Raw genomic sequence first — 13,575 nt, 5'->3', positions numbered from 1 at the left:
TTGGCTTTTTCAATGCTTTTATTAATTTGAGGGGTGTTTCAGAGAAGATTGGAGAGATGTTGTAAATGTGGTTTAATCAAGTAACTCGCTGTGGTGGAACAGCATAAAGGTCTCACAGGTTCTTAACACAGATAGAGGATAATGAGATTGAACAGGGCACATCGTTCCAGCAACGGTTAGCTGTAAGGTGGAATAATGAAATCAGTTATTCTGATGATTATAGAGTTGTTAGAATCAAAATAAAATAGATTTTATAAATAGTTACTGTGACGTGAAATTGGATTTTAAATTAGAACTTAAAGTATTAAGAAAAAGACTGCATTCTTACAACTAAAGTTGATCTCCAAACAGTTCTCGGGAACACCAGCACTGTTAGGTTCTCCAGCGCACCAGTTGGTATACAAAAACAGAGATCCATCACTCCATAACCAGTGTCCTTCCTAAAGAGTGAAGAGAGTGAAGACAGAGTGCACTACTGTTGTCAGACTTCAGGAAGAAGCGAAGTTCAGATTTGAAGTAAAACTATCTTCATTACAAACTTTGCATTTACTGGTTAAAGCAGTAATTATAGTGTAGACAAACAAATGTCTCTTTAGGACACAATTGAACTTACTTGTACAGCATCATTAGCACCAATCCAAGAACGTGTGGAAGAAGACAACAGACTCAGCAGGAAATTATTTTCCAGTTTATTCCTCACAGATGCGAGAGTCGCACCAAGACTTTCACAGTTTTCCTAAAGAGACAGATTTGTCAATACAAAACCAATTCTTTTAGAATAAAGCAAAGTCTGATTTACTTGATAAAACCCTCGTAACAATTTGCACTGACACCAAGTTAATTTTACTGCTACTGTTATCAAGTAAAATCTACTTAATATTGGGCTTAAAATTAGTTTGACATTTAAATTAGTTAATTGAAGTACTTGCGTAAACGTTACTTAATTTCACATAGAATTAAGTAACATCTACTTAGACTTTTGCAAATTAAACAAAATTGACTTTTTACTGAGACTAAATAATACTGAATTAAACCACACATTTAAAGTGTATGCTTATTTAGAAACATCTTCATAAATCAAACAATAGATATTGAATCTACATTGAATCAACTGAACACCTCAATACTTGGTACACAATCCACAATTGTGACGGTAACATTCGATAGATTGTTTGAGTAATTGTGTAGTAGAAAATTAAACAAAATGCCAAATTACTAAACCTACCAACAAAAGCTATGATAAAACGGTGTACCGGTAAATACAGCTGGAAAACAGTGAAGTCAAAACGTATTAATTATTCATGCCACAGTGCATGATGGGAACACCAGTATAAAAGGTGAATAGGTTTTACTTAATTTTATATTGTTTGATTCACGATATTATAGAATTGACTTTTGTCTTGCCTGAACTAACTTTTCCATGTAGAAATTATATTAGTTTTACTGCAGCATTTACTTCACTGGAGAATAACTTATCAGTTTAAGTTAATAATTTGATACAGGTCTTTAGATCTGTCTTTTAGATGTAGTTAAAGACACCTAGTATAAAGTGCGACCAAATCATCTTGTTGTAACACATTACCTCTGCTGTGATCCAGTCAGTCGATTGAGAAATGTACTTGTAGCATCGGAGTTCAAATTTTATCCATCCAGCGGGGCATCTACCGGCTAAACTGCCCACTCTATTAACATTGCTTGTAGAATTCACTGCAAAGAATGTTTTGATTTTTTTTATGTAGCTGATTTTATGTTTGTGTGATTATGTGCTGAAAATATGTGTACTTTATACACTTGTAAACCCTCATGCAAATATTAGTCAGTGGAATAATGTACATTTCCAAAATGTTTTTAGATAGTTTTACAAATAAATGTCTTGGTTACCTTCTGCATCCCCCATGGAGAAGATAATGAAAAGCAGACAACTTTTCAGCATTGCCATAATGAACCTGAAATGAATAAGCAGGAAAAGTTAAATGTCTGCATGCACTCATATGCTGCACACTGCTATTCTCAACGCATTTAAACACAAAGCACAACATTTATTCAGAACTCACTTTGGTTTTTAAACTGTTGCCGTCAGAATCTCAGAGGAAGATTTTGTGAATAGCCAGAGCCTGTGTAACACCAGAACATTCTCATATCAATTGAATGAAGATGGGTCATATTTATACACATAATATCAGGCAATAACATCCGGGTGTCCTGGGCAAAGATCAAACTTTATCATTTCTGGCATATTAGTTATAGATTTATAGTAATAATTAAGAGAGTTCAAATCTTAAAATGTATGTGTGTGTCTTGAGTTCAAGGTCTAGTTCTAAACTGAAAAAAAGAAAGAAAAAAAAAACACTTGCAAAAAGGTTTTACACTCATTATTTAAGGATGTTACATGTATGGAACTAACAAATTAGATCAAATTAACAAAGTAAATTTAACTTGGCCAGTTAGAGTTTGTGGAATAATTTCTACTTACTCTAGTATTGCTGAAAGCAACCCACGTGTAGCAGCACAAACAGCCTTCTTCAGGATGTGCTCTCCAACCAAACAATTTCCTCTTTTATGTGTGCTAATTAGAAACACCTGAGTGACATAATACATGCACATACAGAGAAAGTCCACTAGGTGGCTACATTGCAAATTGAATCCAAAGACCAAAAAAAAAAAAAACTATTATGATGAAAGACAAAAGTAGGCTAGACACAGAAAGCATAAATCACAAAAAAGGACTGAAGTCTATTTCTTCATTCAACCCAGGGTATACTGTGGCCTGTAGCTCATATATATATATATATATATATATATATATATATATATATATATATATATATATATATATATATATATATATATATATATATATATATATATATATATAGGATATTTCTCTCTGTAAAATTTATTTTAATCAGTCACCACCCCGAATACTCTTTTTAATCATTTCTAAACCCTCAACCATTAGGGCTTCTGGATTATATTGAGCACATTTTTGGAAGTGTTTTGCCATAGGGTAATCTAAATGAGCTTTTCTAATGGCATTTTTATGCTCCGATACTCTGTCTTTAAGTCAAGTCAAGTCAAGTCATCTTCATTTATATAGCGCTTTTAACAATGTAGATTGTCTCAAAGCAGCTTTACAGAGATAAGCGTATAATTTAAGGCAACAGAGATTGTTTCGGCTGTACAGCAGAGTTAAGTTATTTCCATCTAAAGTTAGTTTTAATTGATTTGCTTCCGTCGCAATGATCATTTGTCATTTGCTAAGACGACACCATTCTCTCTACACAGACTTTAAATGCGAACCTGTGAGAAACACTGATGGCGTTCACATGCGCATTTAGAATGGGTTCTATAGTTATGTGCGTTTGAATATACGCAGGTTTGGAATTCCCTACAAGCCAAGCCTAAACAGAATACTTGTCTTTCCTTATCAATTTTGATAAGGAATTTTATTTTATTTGTTGCTTTGGGGTAGGACCGCGAGACGAATTTTCCCGACAACGCCTTATCTGTAGAGTGGTAGTGGGATCCTCCATAGGGAGAGACTAGTTGGCACTTCAGCACTGCGTTGTCATCGGTCCAGGCGAAGGTCCTTCGTCAGATCTGGATACGGCCTGGATCCGGCAGGCTGCAGGAAAACCTCGGGATAAACACAGACACTAAAATTAGCGTAGATGCCATTCTTCTCATGATGTAACGAGTACATCAGGATTTTTGGGAAGTGTTCCCGGTTCCGGCTGACCTACTATATGCAGCCTAACATTAAATTATAGAAGTCTATAATGTATTATGTGAAAGCTAGGTCAAAGAGATGTGTCTTTAATCTGGCTTTGAACTGACAGAGTGTGTCTGCTTCCCGGACAATGGTAGGAAGACTGTTCCAGAGTTTTGGTGCTAAATAGGAGAAGGATCTACCGCCAGCAGTCGATTTTGATATTCTAGGTATTATCAACTGGCCGGAATTTTGAGATCGTAATAGACGTGACAGACTATAATGCGTTAAGAGCTCGCTCAAGTACTGCGGAGCTAAACCATTCAGTGCTTTGTAAGTAATCAGCAATATTTTAAAATTGATGCGATGTTTAATAGGGAGCCAATGCAGTTTTGACAGAACTGGGCTAATATGGTCATACTTCCTGGTTCTGGTAAGAACTCGAGCTGCTGCGTTTTGAACCAGCTGTAGTTTGTTTATTAAGCGTGCAGGGCAACCACCCAGTAGAGCATTACAATAATCTAGCCTTGAGGTCATGAACGCATGAACTAACTGCTCCGCATTTGTCAATGAGAGCATATGGCGTAATTTAGATATATTTTTAAGATGGAAAAATGCAGTTTTACAGATACTAGACACGTGACTTTCAAATGAAAGATTGGTATCAAAGAGCACACCCAGGTTCCTAACCGACGACGAAGACTTAACAGAGCAGCCATCAAGTGTTAGACAGTATTCTAGATTATTACGTGAGGACGTTTTTTGTCCAATAATTAGAAACTCTGTTTTTTCAGAATTCAGAAGTAGGAAATTACAAGTCATCCAATTTTTTATATCCGCTATGCATTCCGTTAATTTTGTGAATTGGTAAGTTTCGTTAGGTTTTGAAGAAATATAGAGCTGAGTATCATCGGCATAACAGTGAAAGCTAATGCCATGTTTCCTAATGATATCTCCTAATGGTAGCATGTACAGAGTGAACAGCAGCGGTCCTAGTACTGAGCCTTGTGGTACGCCATACTGAACTTGTGATCGATGAGACATCTCATCATTTATTGCTACAAACTGATAACGGTCAGATAAGTATGATTTAAACCATGCTAGTGCAATTCCCGTAATGCCAACATAATGTTCTAATCTATTTAAAAGAACGTTGTGGTCGATGGTGTCAAATGCAGCACTAAGATCGAGTAACACTAATAGCGAGATACAACCACGATCGGATGATAAGAGCAAATCATTTGTGACTCTAACGAGAGCTGTTTCGGTACTATGGTACGGTCTAAATCCTGACTGGAAATCCTTGCAGATATCATTTCTTTCAAGAAAGGAACACAGTTGTGAGGATACCGCCTTTTCTAATATATTTGACAGAAAAGGTAGATTCGAGATCGGCCTGTAATTGACTAATTCTGAAGGATCAAGTTGCGTTTTTTTAACAAGCGGTTTAATCATAGCCAGCTTAAAGTTTTTTGGTACGTATCCTAGAGACAAAGACGAATTAATGATATTAAGAAGAGGATCTATGACCTCTGGAAGCATCTCTTTCAGTAGCTTAGTCGGTATAGGGTCTAACATACATGTTGTTGATTTAGATGATTTAACGAGTTTAGTAAATTCTTCCTCTCCTATAGCAACGAATGAATCAAATTTTTCCTCAGGGAGACTACAATGCACTGCCTGATGCGATACTGTAGTAGACGGTTGCATAGTTATAATTTTGTCCCTGATATTATCAATCTTATAAGTGAAGAAGTTCATAAAGTCATTACTGCTGTGTTGCTTGGAAACTTCGGTGCTTGAAGCTTTATTTTTCGTTAGTTTAGCCACCGTTTCAAATAAATACCTAGTATTATGTTTATTTTCTTCTAATAGGGTTGAAAAATAAGCAGATCTAGCAGCTTTTAAAGCCTCTCTGTAAGTAATTGAGCTCTCTTTCCATGAAATGCGAAATACCTCTAGTTTTGTTTTCTTCCAGTTGCGCTCCATTTTTCTGGCTGCTCTCTTAAGGGCCCGAGTGTGCTCGTTGTACCACGGCGTTGGACTATTTTCTTTAATCTTCTTTAAGCGCAACGGAGCAACTGTGTCTAAAGTGCTGGAAAAGAGAGAGTTAAACGTTTCTGTTGTAATATCTAGTTCTTCTAAGCTATCTGAGATGCTGAGATGATGAAACTGTTTAGGAAGATTATTAATAAAGCAATCTTTAGTAGCAGAAGTGATAGGTCTCACATATTTGAAACACGGAGTCGGCTTTGCAGCCTTGGCTAAATGAAGTTTACACGAGACTAGGTAATGATCTGAGATGTCATCGCTCTGCTGCAGAATTTCAACGGCATCCACATCTATTCCGTGTGATAATATTAGATCTAGAGTATGATTACGACGATGAGTAGGTCCTGACACGTGTTGTCTAACTCCAATTGAATTTACAATGTCTTTAAATGCCAATCCCAATGCATCTTTTTCATTATCGATGTGTATATTAAAATCACCAACAATTAGTACTTTAGCTGCAGTCAATATTAATTCTGATAGAAAGTCCGCAAATTCTTTGATAAAGTCTGTATGGTGCCCTGGTGGCCTGTATACAGTAGCCAGCACAAATCTCAAACGTGATTTATCGTTTACACTATATATTTTTACATTAAGCACCAATGCTTCAAAAGAATTATATTTAAAAATTGATTTCTTAGTGGTTTTGAAACTATTACTATAAATTACAGCAACACCACCCCCTTTGCGTTTCAGACGAGGCTCATGTTTATAACTGTAATCTTGCGGGGTTGATTCATTTAAAGTAATGTAATCGTTTGGTTTTAGCCAGGTTTCTGTCAAACACAGCACATCTAGGTTATTATCTGAAATCATATCGTTAACAACGAGTGCTTTTGAAGTAAGCGATCGAATATTCAGCAACCCAAGCTTTAGCATTTGCTCATCTGTATTATAGCTGTTTTTTATTTGTTGAACATCAATTAAATTTTTAACCTTAGTTGGGTTTAAACGTTTTTTGGATTTCCAAATTCGGGGAACAGACACAGTCTCTATATGATGATAGCTAGGTGAAAGAGGCTCTATGTGATAGGATTTATCTGACCTTGGTGACGCGAGGCCGCTAGCAGACGGTCGGTTAAGCCAGTCTGTCTGCTTCCTGACCTGAGCCCCAGATTGTCATGTTTGAGCTCTAAGACTATGAGCCATATTACTAGAGAGAAGAGCAGCACCATCCCAGGAGGGATGAATACCATCTCTTTTCAACAGGTCAGGTTTGCCCCAAAAACTTTTCCAATTGTCTATGAATTCTATATTATTAAGCGGACATATTATTATATCTATATTATTATATCTATTATATCTATATTATTAAGACGTCTCTTGGTCCGGCCTACATAAAAGCATCCACATTTGCATGATAACCTGTATACCACAAAAGTAGTATTGCAATTAATGAATGCTTAAATGCTGTACATTTTATGTGTCTTGCAATTACAGAATTATTTGCATTCTTTAATATTAGAACAATGATTACAAGACCCACATTTGTAAGTACCTTTTAACTGTCTGTAAAGCCAAGTAATCTGTTTTTTGGCAGGAAGATGACTAGATACTAGCCTATCTCGTAGTTTTGAAGCTCGTAGTGTTGGATTAGAAGTCCACTGCTGTGGATCTACTGAAGCTGTGATCCGATTGGTCGTCTCTGCTGTGGTGGGCGTGGCTACTGTCATTCTTCTGGTTTATGACATCAGATCCACAAGAGGAGGAGACTAATGGAGGATCAGTTGAAGAATCAACAGATAGTTTCTTAAGAATGATATATCTTTAAATAACCACATTTGTGTAAAGAACCAAACAACATGTTCGTACGTTGCTAGAATTATCTGTACGGTTGATCTATCAGAACCTGTAGAAATGACATCAACTGATCATCCATGTTCCTGAAACATTAGTGTGTGTGTTTTTAGTGTCCTTAGTTAGTTCGAGGCTGGGTCCTCATTTTCTACAGCCGCTGGAAGTATAGAAGATCTCTCCAGTAAACTGTGAACTGATTGAACTTCAAAGATGACTTATTATGCTTTTTTACATGATCAGATTTCATTCAGCTTTATTTTTGGGGGATTTTACTATTTTTAACTACAATTTTAAAAATTATTGGCGTAAGAATTTCTTTAACAATCCCTCTGATTTAATAATATCCTCTTTACAGTGTTATCCCTAATCATAGGCTATTTTTTCTACAGTTGGTTACAGTTGAATTTTCTCTGTTATATTTCACTGATCTGTGTTGCTGTTCTGCTTCTGGCTGTAACTGTTGGTTGGATCATCTATTGTCGCTGGATGTCTGGAAGAGGCAAGCACCACCTACAGACACTACAGTAAAGGTAAACATCTTTATTTGGCAAAATTAGCATTTTATTGCGTGTGTGATTATTTTTCCATGCAGACAGGAAAATAATCCAACGATGGACTAGAAAGTCCAACACTGAGGTTTCTCATTCTCTAGTTTCTTTGTACACTCTGAATTTCACATTCCTCATTTATAGCCTACTGGCAAAAGCATCCCTATGGAAAAATCAACATTTCAGACAGAACTTGTTCAATGACAGATGTGCTGATGTTCTGTAACTTTAAATTATAATGTTCATTTCACTCTCTTTCAGTGGCGGCTGCTGGTCTTTCAAAGAGGGGAAGCTCATTATCAGCCTACATCATCAAAATTGTCCATTTATTTATACGTAAATTCTACGTTCCTATTCAAGAAAATGCTCTGTGACCCTGTTGTACCAACTAGGCGTCTTTTCCAGTGACTTGAAAATTGTATAAAAGGTATCAAATGTAATAATATAATAAAGGTGTAAATAATAATAAAGTATAATAATAATAATAATAATAATAATATATATTTTTAATTATTTAAATAATTATTACTATTAATAACACAAAACATATAAGTAATAATATAATAAAGATATAAATGTATAATTGTGTGAAATGTATTCTGAACATTGGCTAGCAATTTCGCCAAGCAAATACCAAGAAATTAGCCTAGAAATCTAGACGCACCCTAGCGGCAGCAAAATGTATTTTGCAGCCAGGGTAGTCTAGCAACTCTCCATAGACCTTTTTGCTGCAAAAACCTAAATTGGGTTAGGCCAATAACGTCGTGTATAGAGTCGGTGGGGCAGGCTTAACAAAATGACGACAAAGTTGCAACCGTTAGGGAACCTTGAAAACAATGAATGGGCGGCTGCTGCTGCTGCTGGCGAACAGCGGTCTTTTGAATCGGCTTTGGCCGCGACACTGGACTTGCAGTTTAAGTTTTTCTTTGAGAAAAGAGCAAGAACAGCACTTCAGTCATTTTTTAAAAAGGAAGATGTGTTCGGAGTTTTGCCGACTGGATACGGAAAAAGTTTATTATACAGATCAGAGCCATAGAGAGATTCTCTATTCATTCTCTCTATGACACTGATATCGACCGCTTGTTGCTCTGATTGGTTGTAGCGCTATCCTATTGCGTGCAGAGGGATTTTGAGAGACAATAACCGTTTATCCCGCCCCTCAGATTGAGCCGTGTCTATGGAGAGTTGCCAGACCTAACATCTTGATGTAGCCATAGGTCTGGCTTGCCAGGCTACCAAGAAATAGGTAGCAGCAAAATAAATTGCGTGAGTCTCACGGTGAATGCTTGATAGTTGGCAGCCCTGGATTTGGCTGATATCTCCCAGACGACAGCCACGGTGACGGCACAGCTTGCTCCCCTGTCTCCCGCATTCACGCGTGGAGTGTGTGTGCGGGTTGGGCGGGGATTGCCACCGTAGAATAATCAGTAAAAACAAAAAACATTTAAAATTAGACATGAGTCAAGCTCTTGGTCGGAAGTTTAACGTCTAATCACAGTAATGACGCTCATGTTTCTAGTTTAACAACAGTCTGGTAAGTAATGGAAGGCTAATCTCATGCATGCGGATCTCTATATCTTTCATCAGTCCTGTTGATAAGATGATGAAAAGGTCTGATCTTACTGTGATACACTCATCAGTTATCAGCCATTTTGTATTTATAGCTAACACTGGTGGGCCGACAGGGCCAGCAAGGCCTTCTCTGCTGGCCTAAACACTATCAGAATCACTGACTTGCGCTTTAATAGATTTTTTTATTAAATTATTCCCAATAGTCCATTCTCTTAATTTCAAGCTTTTCTCTTTGTTGCACTGCTTTATGCGCTGCATAAACTAAAATATATTTTCTGTAGATTTAATAGATTTTCAACCCACAAATTTAATGTTTCTTTCCCTACTCTGAAAAAAATCCCTTATTCAGCCTTATCCAGTCACAGAACTCTCTCTATTCGATCTGTCCGGGTAAAAACAGAATTAACTGTAATGTATGCCATGACTGATTTTGAAGGCAAAAGTCCTGCTGATCTCATTGATTTCCATCAAATAATCTGTTAGAGCATGGGGCAGCTTTACACATCCTAATGGTTTGCGGTGACTGTCGCTGTGTCCACTGCTTCTGTCGAGTGGACATTCTCAGCCTTAAAGCGAATTAAAACATATGCCAGAAATAAGACTGGACAGACTCAACTTTCAGCATTAGCTTTTTTTTTTCAAACATTCATACTATTGTAAAGTCTGAAGAACGACAAGAATAGAGAGGATCTGTTTCTGAACTTTTTAATCGGAACAACGTTTAAACTGTACAGAACAACTGTAGACAAACGCAAAAGCCTATAACTCACTCGCTATAAGTGCTGGTGCAAAATTGTATTAATTTTATTTTGATAAACATGATACAATATAACATCGTGACTACATTAAAAGAGATTTTACTGTTATAAAAAACTGATTTGTGAGCTTTAGTGGAACTGAAAGTGTGAAAATAAACACGAAATTCGGCCAACAGCATGAGTTTGGACTTGCATTCTGTTCTAGATTCTGGACTGAGTTCTTGCACTGACTGACTTACTGCCGTTGTATCTGTTACGTACTGCTCTGAGATACGAAGGTTGAGGATCCAAATGCAGTTTATTTAGTGTTATTCAGAATTGTAATAAAATCCAGGCAAAGGTCATACACAGGCAGGCAATCCAACAAACAGACAAATCCAGAGAGTGAGGCAGAAACAGGAAAACCAGGACACTGGCAGAGATCAAGAAACAACAACAACAACAACAACAACAACAACAACAACAACAACAACAACAACAACAACAACAACAACAACAACAACAACAACAACAGAAATGCAGTGGAATAACGTTCAAGACTTCACAGGGAATGATGAGGTGAACCAGGCTTATATGGGGTGAACTAAACAATATAATGAGACACAGGTGAATGTGATAATCAGGGATGATGAGTCCTGGCAGTGAATTGTGGGAAATGTAGTAGTGAGTGAATAATGATAGTCTGATGTGGAGTGCCCTCTGGTGGCTCTCAAGGGCACTCCAGCTAGTGACCGTTACAGTATCAACAAATCTCTTATTTACATTATGTTTGCACTGTTAGTTATGATGAAAACATTTGTTAGTGTGCAGAAACAATGAGGAGATCACTGCATTCATGCACTCAACATGTCTGTGATCGGCAGAGGTGGAAAGTAACAACAAATTACATTTACTCGTGTTACATAATTGAGTAGTTTTGTTTTGTGTACAGCTTTTTTAAAGTAGTTGTTATCTGTGATTTTACTTTTACTTAAATTTTAATTTTACTTTTCTAATTTTACTTTTACTTAAATATGTTAAGTTTGAAGTATTGCACTTCACTACATTTTAAAATCATATCTGTTACTGAGTAAAATAATAATAATAATAATAATAATACAAGGGTGGAATAAATCACGCTCCAGAAACTACTTCATTGATTGATTGAAGGGCGGGAGAACAAATGTGCAAAAATCCCATGAAAGATGGAGACAGACAAACAGACGCCAGTGATGCAGACCCAGCTGAAAGCGAAAAGCGTTGAATTCTTATGAAGCGGACCGTAGCCAGTATGGGAATAGGCCTACTTTGGATAAAGAAAAATGCGTGGTTGTCCTCAAGGATAGATGTCCAGTTTGCCATTTGAGGTTCGAGGTTAAGTGTTCGAGCGAGTAAAAGCGACAGGTGAGAGAAGATCAAACGTGAGAGCGTGGGGAATGATCATGCTATGAGACGTGGGCTTGTATTGTGTGCAGAGGAGAAGTCATGCTGAGAGTGCGCTCGGTTCTTTTAGGCATTGACAGGGCCGATCCTGACCTCCCTGCATGGGCCCTATGCAAAATTCTGTGAAGGGGCCCTCCTACCTGACCCGTGAGCCATGTAAACCATTTACCATTGCCACACAGTCACACCTGACACCCCAGTGCTCCCAGTACAATCCTCCCTCCTTTAACTAGTACTAGTGAAAATGTAATTCCTGATATCAGAAATAGACATTGTTACTAGTGTGATAGAAATATTTTATGTAATGGGCATTTTCAATCATTAAATGTACAGAGAAATGCAGATTAAGGATGCTCAGGTCAAAGGTCATATATACTTAACCAAAAAGTGCTTAACACAGTAGAACCAACAGTCATATGATTAGCTCAGATCATTACAAACCAATCACCAGAATAAATCACAGTGAAGAAGACTTGAGTAACGTTGATTTTTACTCAACTGTATGATATAAATGTACATGTATCTTTCTATTCAGACTCACTTGGTTGTTGTGGCCAGTGATCTCCCGGCCGTGCGTAAAACTTCATTTCTACAAAGAGCAACTTGGGAGTCGTGTCAAGTATTTGCTGCACAGCTGAGAAACAGATCCTACGCTCAAAAGACAACAACAGAACATCAAAGTGTGATTGAAGAACTGTCCGTTTGTGGCTGCTTGGAGCTCCTTCTGCAGGTACAGCGGATAAGCAATTATTCCCCCCTGTACATGTTAAGTAGCCTTGAGTAGCACTCCATGTCTGCAAACTACCACCTCAAGGCCCTCTTCATCCAGTTTGCTTGCTCTTCTGGCAGTTTCACGTGAGCAGACCACTGACTGGCTCCACAGATCCCTTTGCCGGCAGTCTGCATGACACAATAATTCTGGTTAAAACTGAAAGTTGCTATTTTTTCCTAACTAGTTACTTATAGTGTATGAACTTGGTACACTTTTCTGTTGCATCGGCACAGAGCAAGCATGTTGGGTGTACATGCCGGGCAGGTGCTCTACACTGGCCATTTTTTCACACTGGCGCTGGCAGAATGTGTATTCCATGAAGCTTCTTTGGAATACGTCTCCATGTATTTTCCCAGCCTGTACATTCGATTAGTAAGGAGTAAAATGAAATAGCTACACTAATATTCTCTCATCTCTACTTGAGGCAACTTTGATCCACACTGATCTTACCCTTCCAAACAGACAGGTCCTCCTCTCCAATATCCGCAAAAAAAACCTTGTCTCGATAAACCTGGTGCAACAGCTTTCATTTCTTCAAATGAGCTGAAGACATCTACAGAAAACAGTGTGTCAGCATTCACAGATGCTGGCCAATACCCACTGCTGATTAGGTCGCTCATGTCAGGTGTCCAACATGCCAGACATAATCTGCACAGCAAGTTTGGCAAGTGCAAATCATACCGACCTAAAATCAAAAAGTAGAACATTGTAACGCACAAAGGGACAAGAACATTTTTAAATATAAAACCATAATTCGTTCCATTTATGCAAACCAAAATGATTGCTCTGCCAGCTGATTCTGAGACGTTTGAAGGGTCGCAAGTGCATAACTGGACAGGTCTCACTGTAGGCAATAAACATACTGAAAAGAGAAGTGAAATATTTAGTGAGAAAGCATTAAAAATATGTACAAGTAAATAAATAATACAAAAAAACTTTAATCAC

General features: G+C 37.4%; 2 protein-coding genes across 2 annotated transcripts in view; both read right to left on the bottom strand.

Moving 5' to 3' along the window:
- Positions 1-2,565, bottom strand: LOC308701963 (ladderlectin-like). Its single transcript, XM_081384464.1, has 7 exons — positions 2,474-2,565; positions 2,055-2,114; positions 1,882-1,946; positions 1,583-1,707; positions 614-736; positions 329-440; positions 1-180 (listed from the first exon to the last, which is right to left on the bottom strand). The coding sequence occupies exons 3-7, from the start codon at positions 1,937-1,939 to the stop codon at positions 113-115; spliced, it is 486 nt and encodes a 161-aa protein (XP_081240590.1). The 5' UTR covers positions 1,940-1,946; positions 2,055-2,114; positions 2,474-2,565; the 3' UTR covers positions 1-112.
- Positions 2,566-7,354: 4,789 nt separating this feature from the next.
- The window catches only part of LOC308701561 (uncharacterized protein), a gene marked incomplete at its 3' end in the record, with an annotated part of 15,420 nt that continues 9,199 nt past the window's right edge, over positions 7,355-13,575 (bottom strand). Inside the window, exon 5 of the mRNA XM_081383917.1 lies at positions 7,355-7,473. Coding sequence (XP_081240043.1) covers positions 7,355-7,473 — 119 coding nt within the window. The remainder of the gene's footprint in view (positions 7,474-13,575) is intronic.

Source organism: Scardinius erythrophthalmus (genome assembly GCF_964197995.2).
Source record: "Scardinius erythrophthalmus genome assembly, chromosome: 14".
Taxonomy (NCBI): domain Eukaryota; kingdom Metazoa; phylum Chordata; class Actinopteri; order Cypriniformes; family Leuciscidae; genus Scardinius; species Scardinius erythrophthalmus.
This window is presented reverse-complemented; position numbering and strand designations above follow the sequence as displayed.

What these genes read in the sequence shown, in the direction of transcription:
- LOC308701963 (XM_081384464.1), bottom strand. Translation starts at nt 1,939, where the DNA reads ATGGCAATGCTGAAAAGTTGTCTGCTTTTCATTATCTTCTCCATGGGG. An exon ending in CTCCATGGGGGATGCAGAAG is followed by an intron (nt 1,708 to 1,881) that starts GTAACCAAGACA and finishes CATTCTTTGCAG; the next exon opens with TGAATTCTACAAGCAATGTT. An exon ending in CTGACTGGATCACAGCAGAG is followed by an intron (nt 737 to 1,582) that starts GTAATGTGTTAC and finishes CTGTCTCTTTAG; the next exon opens with GAAAACTGTGAAAGTCTTGG.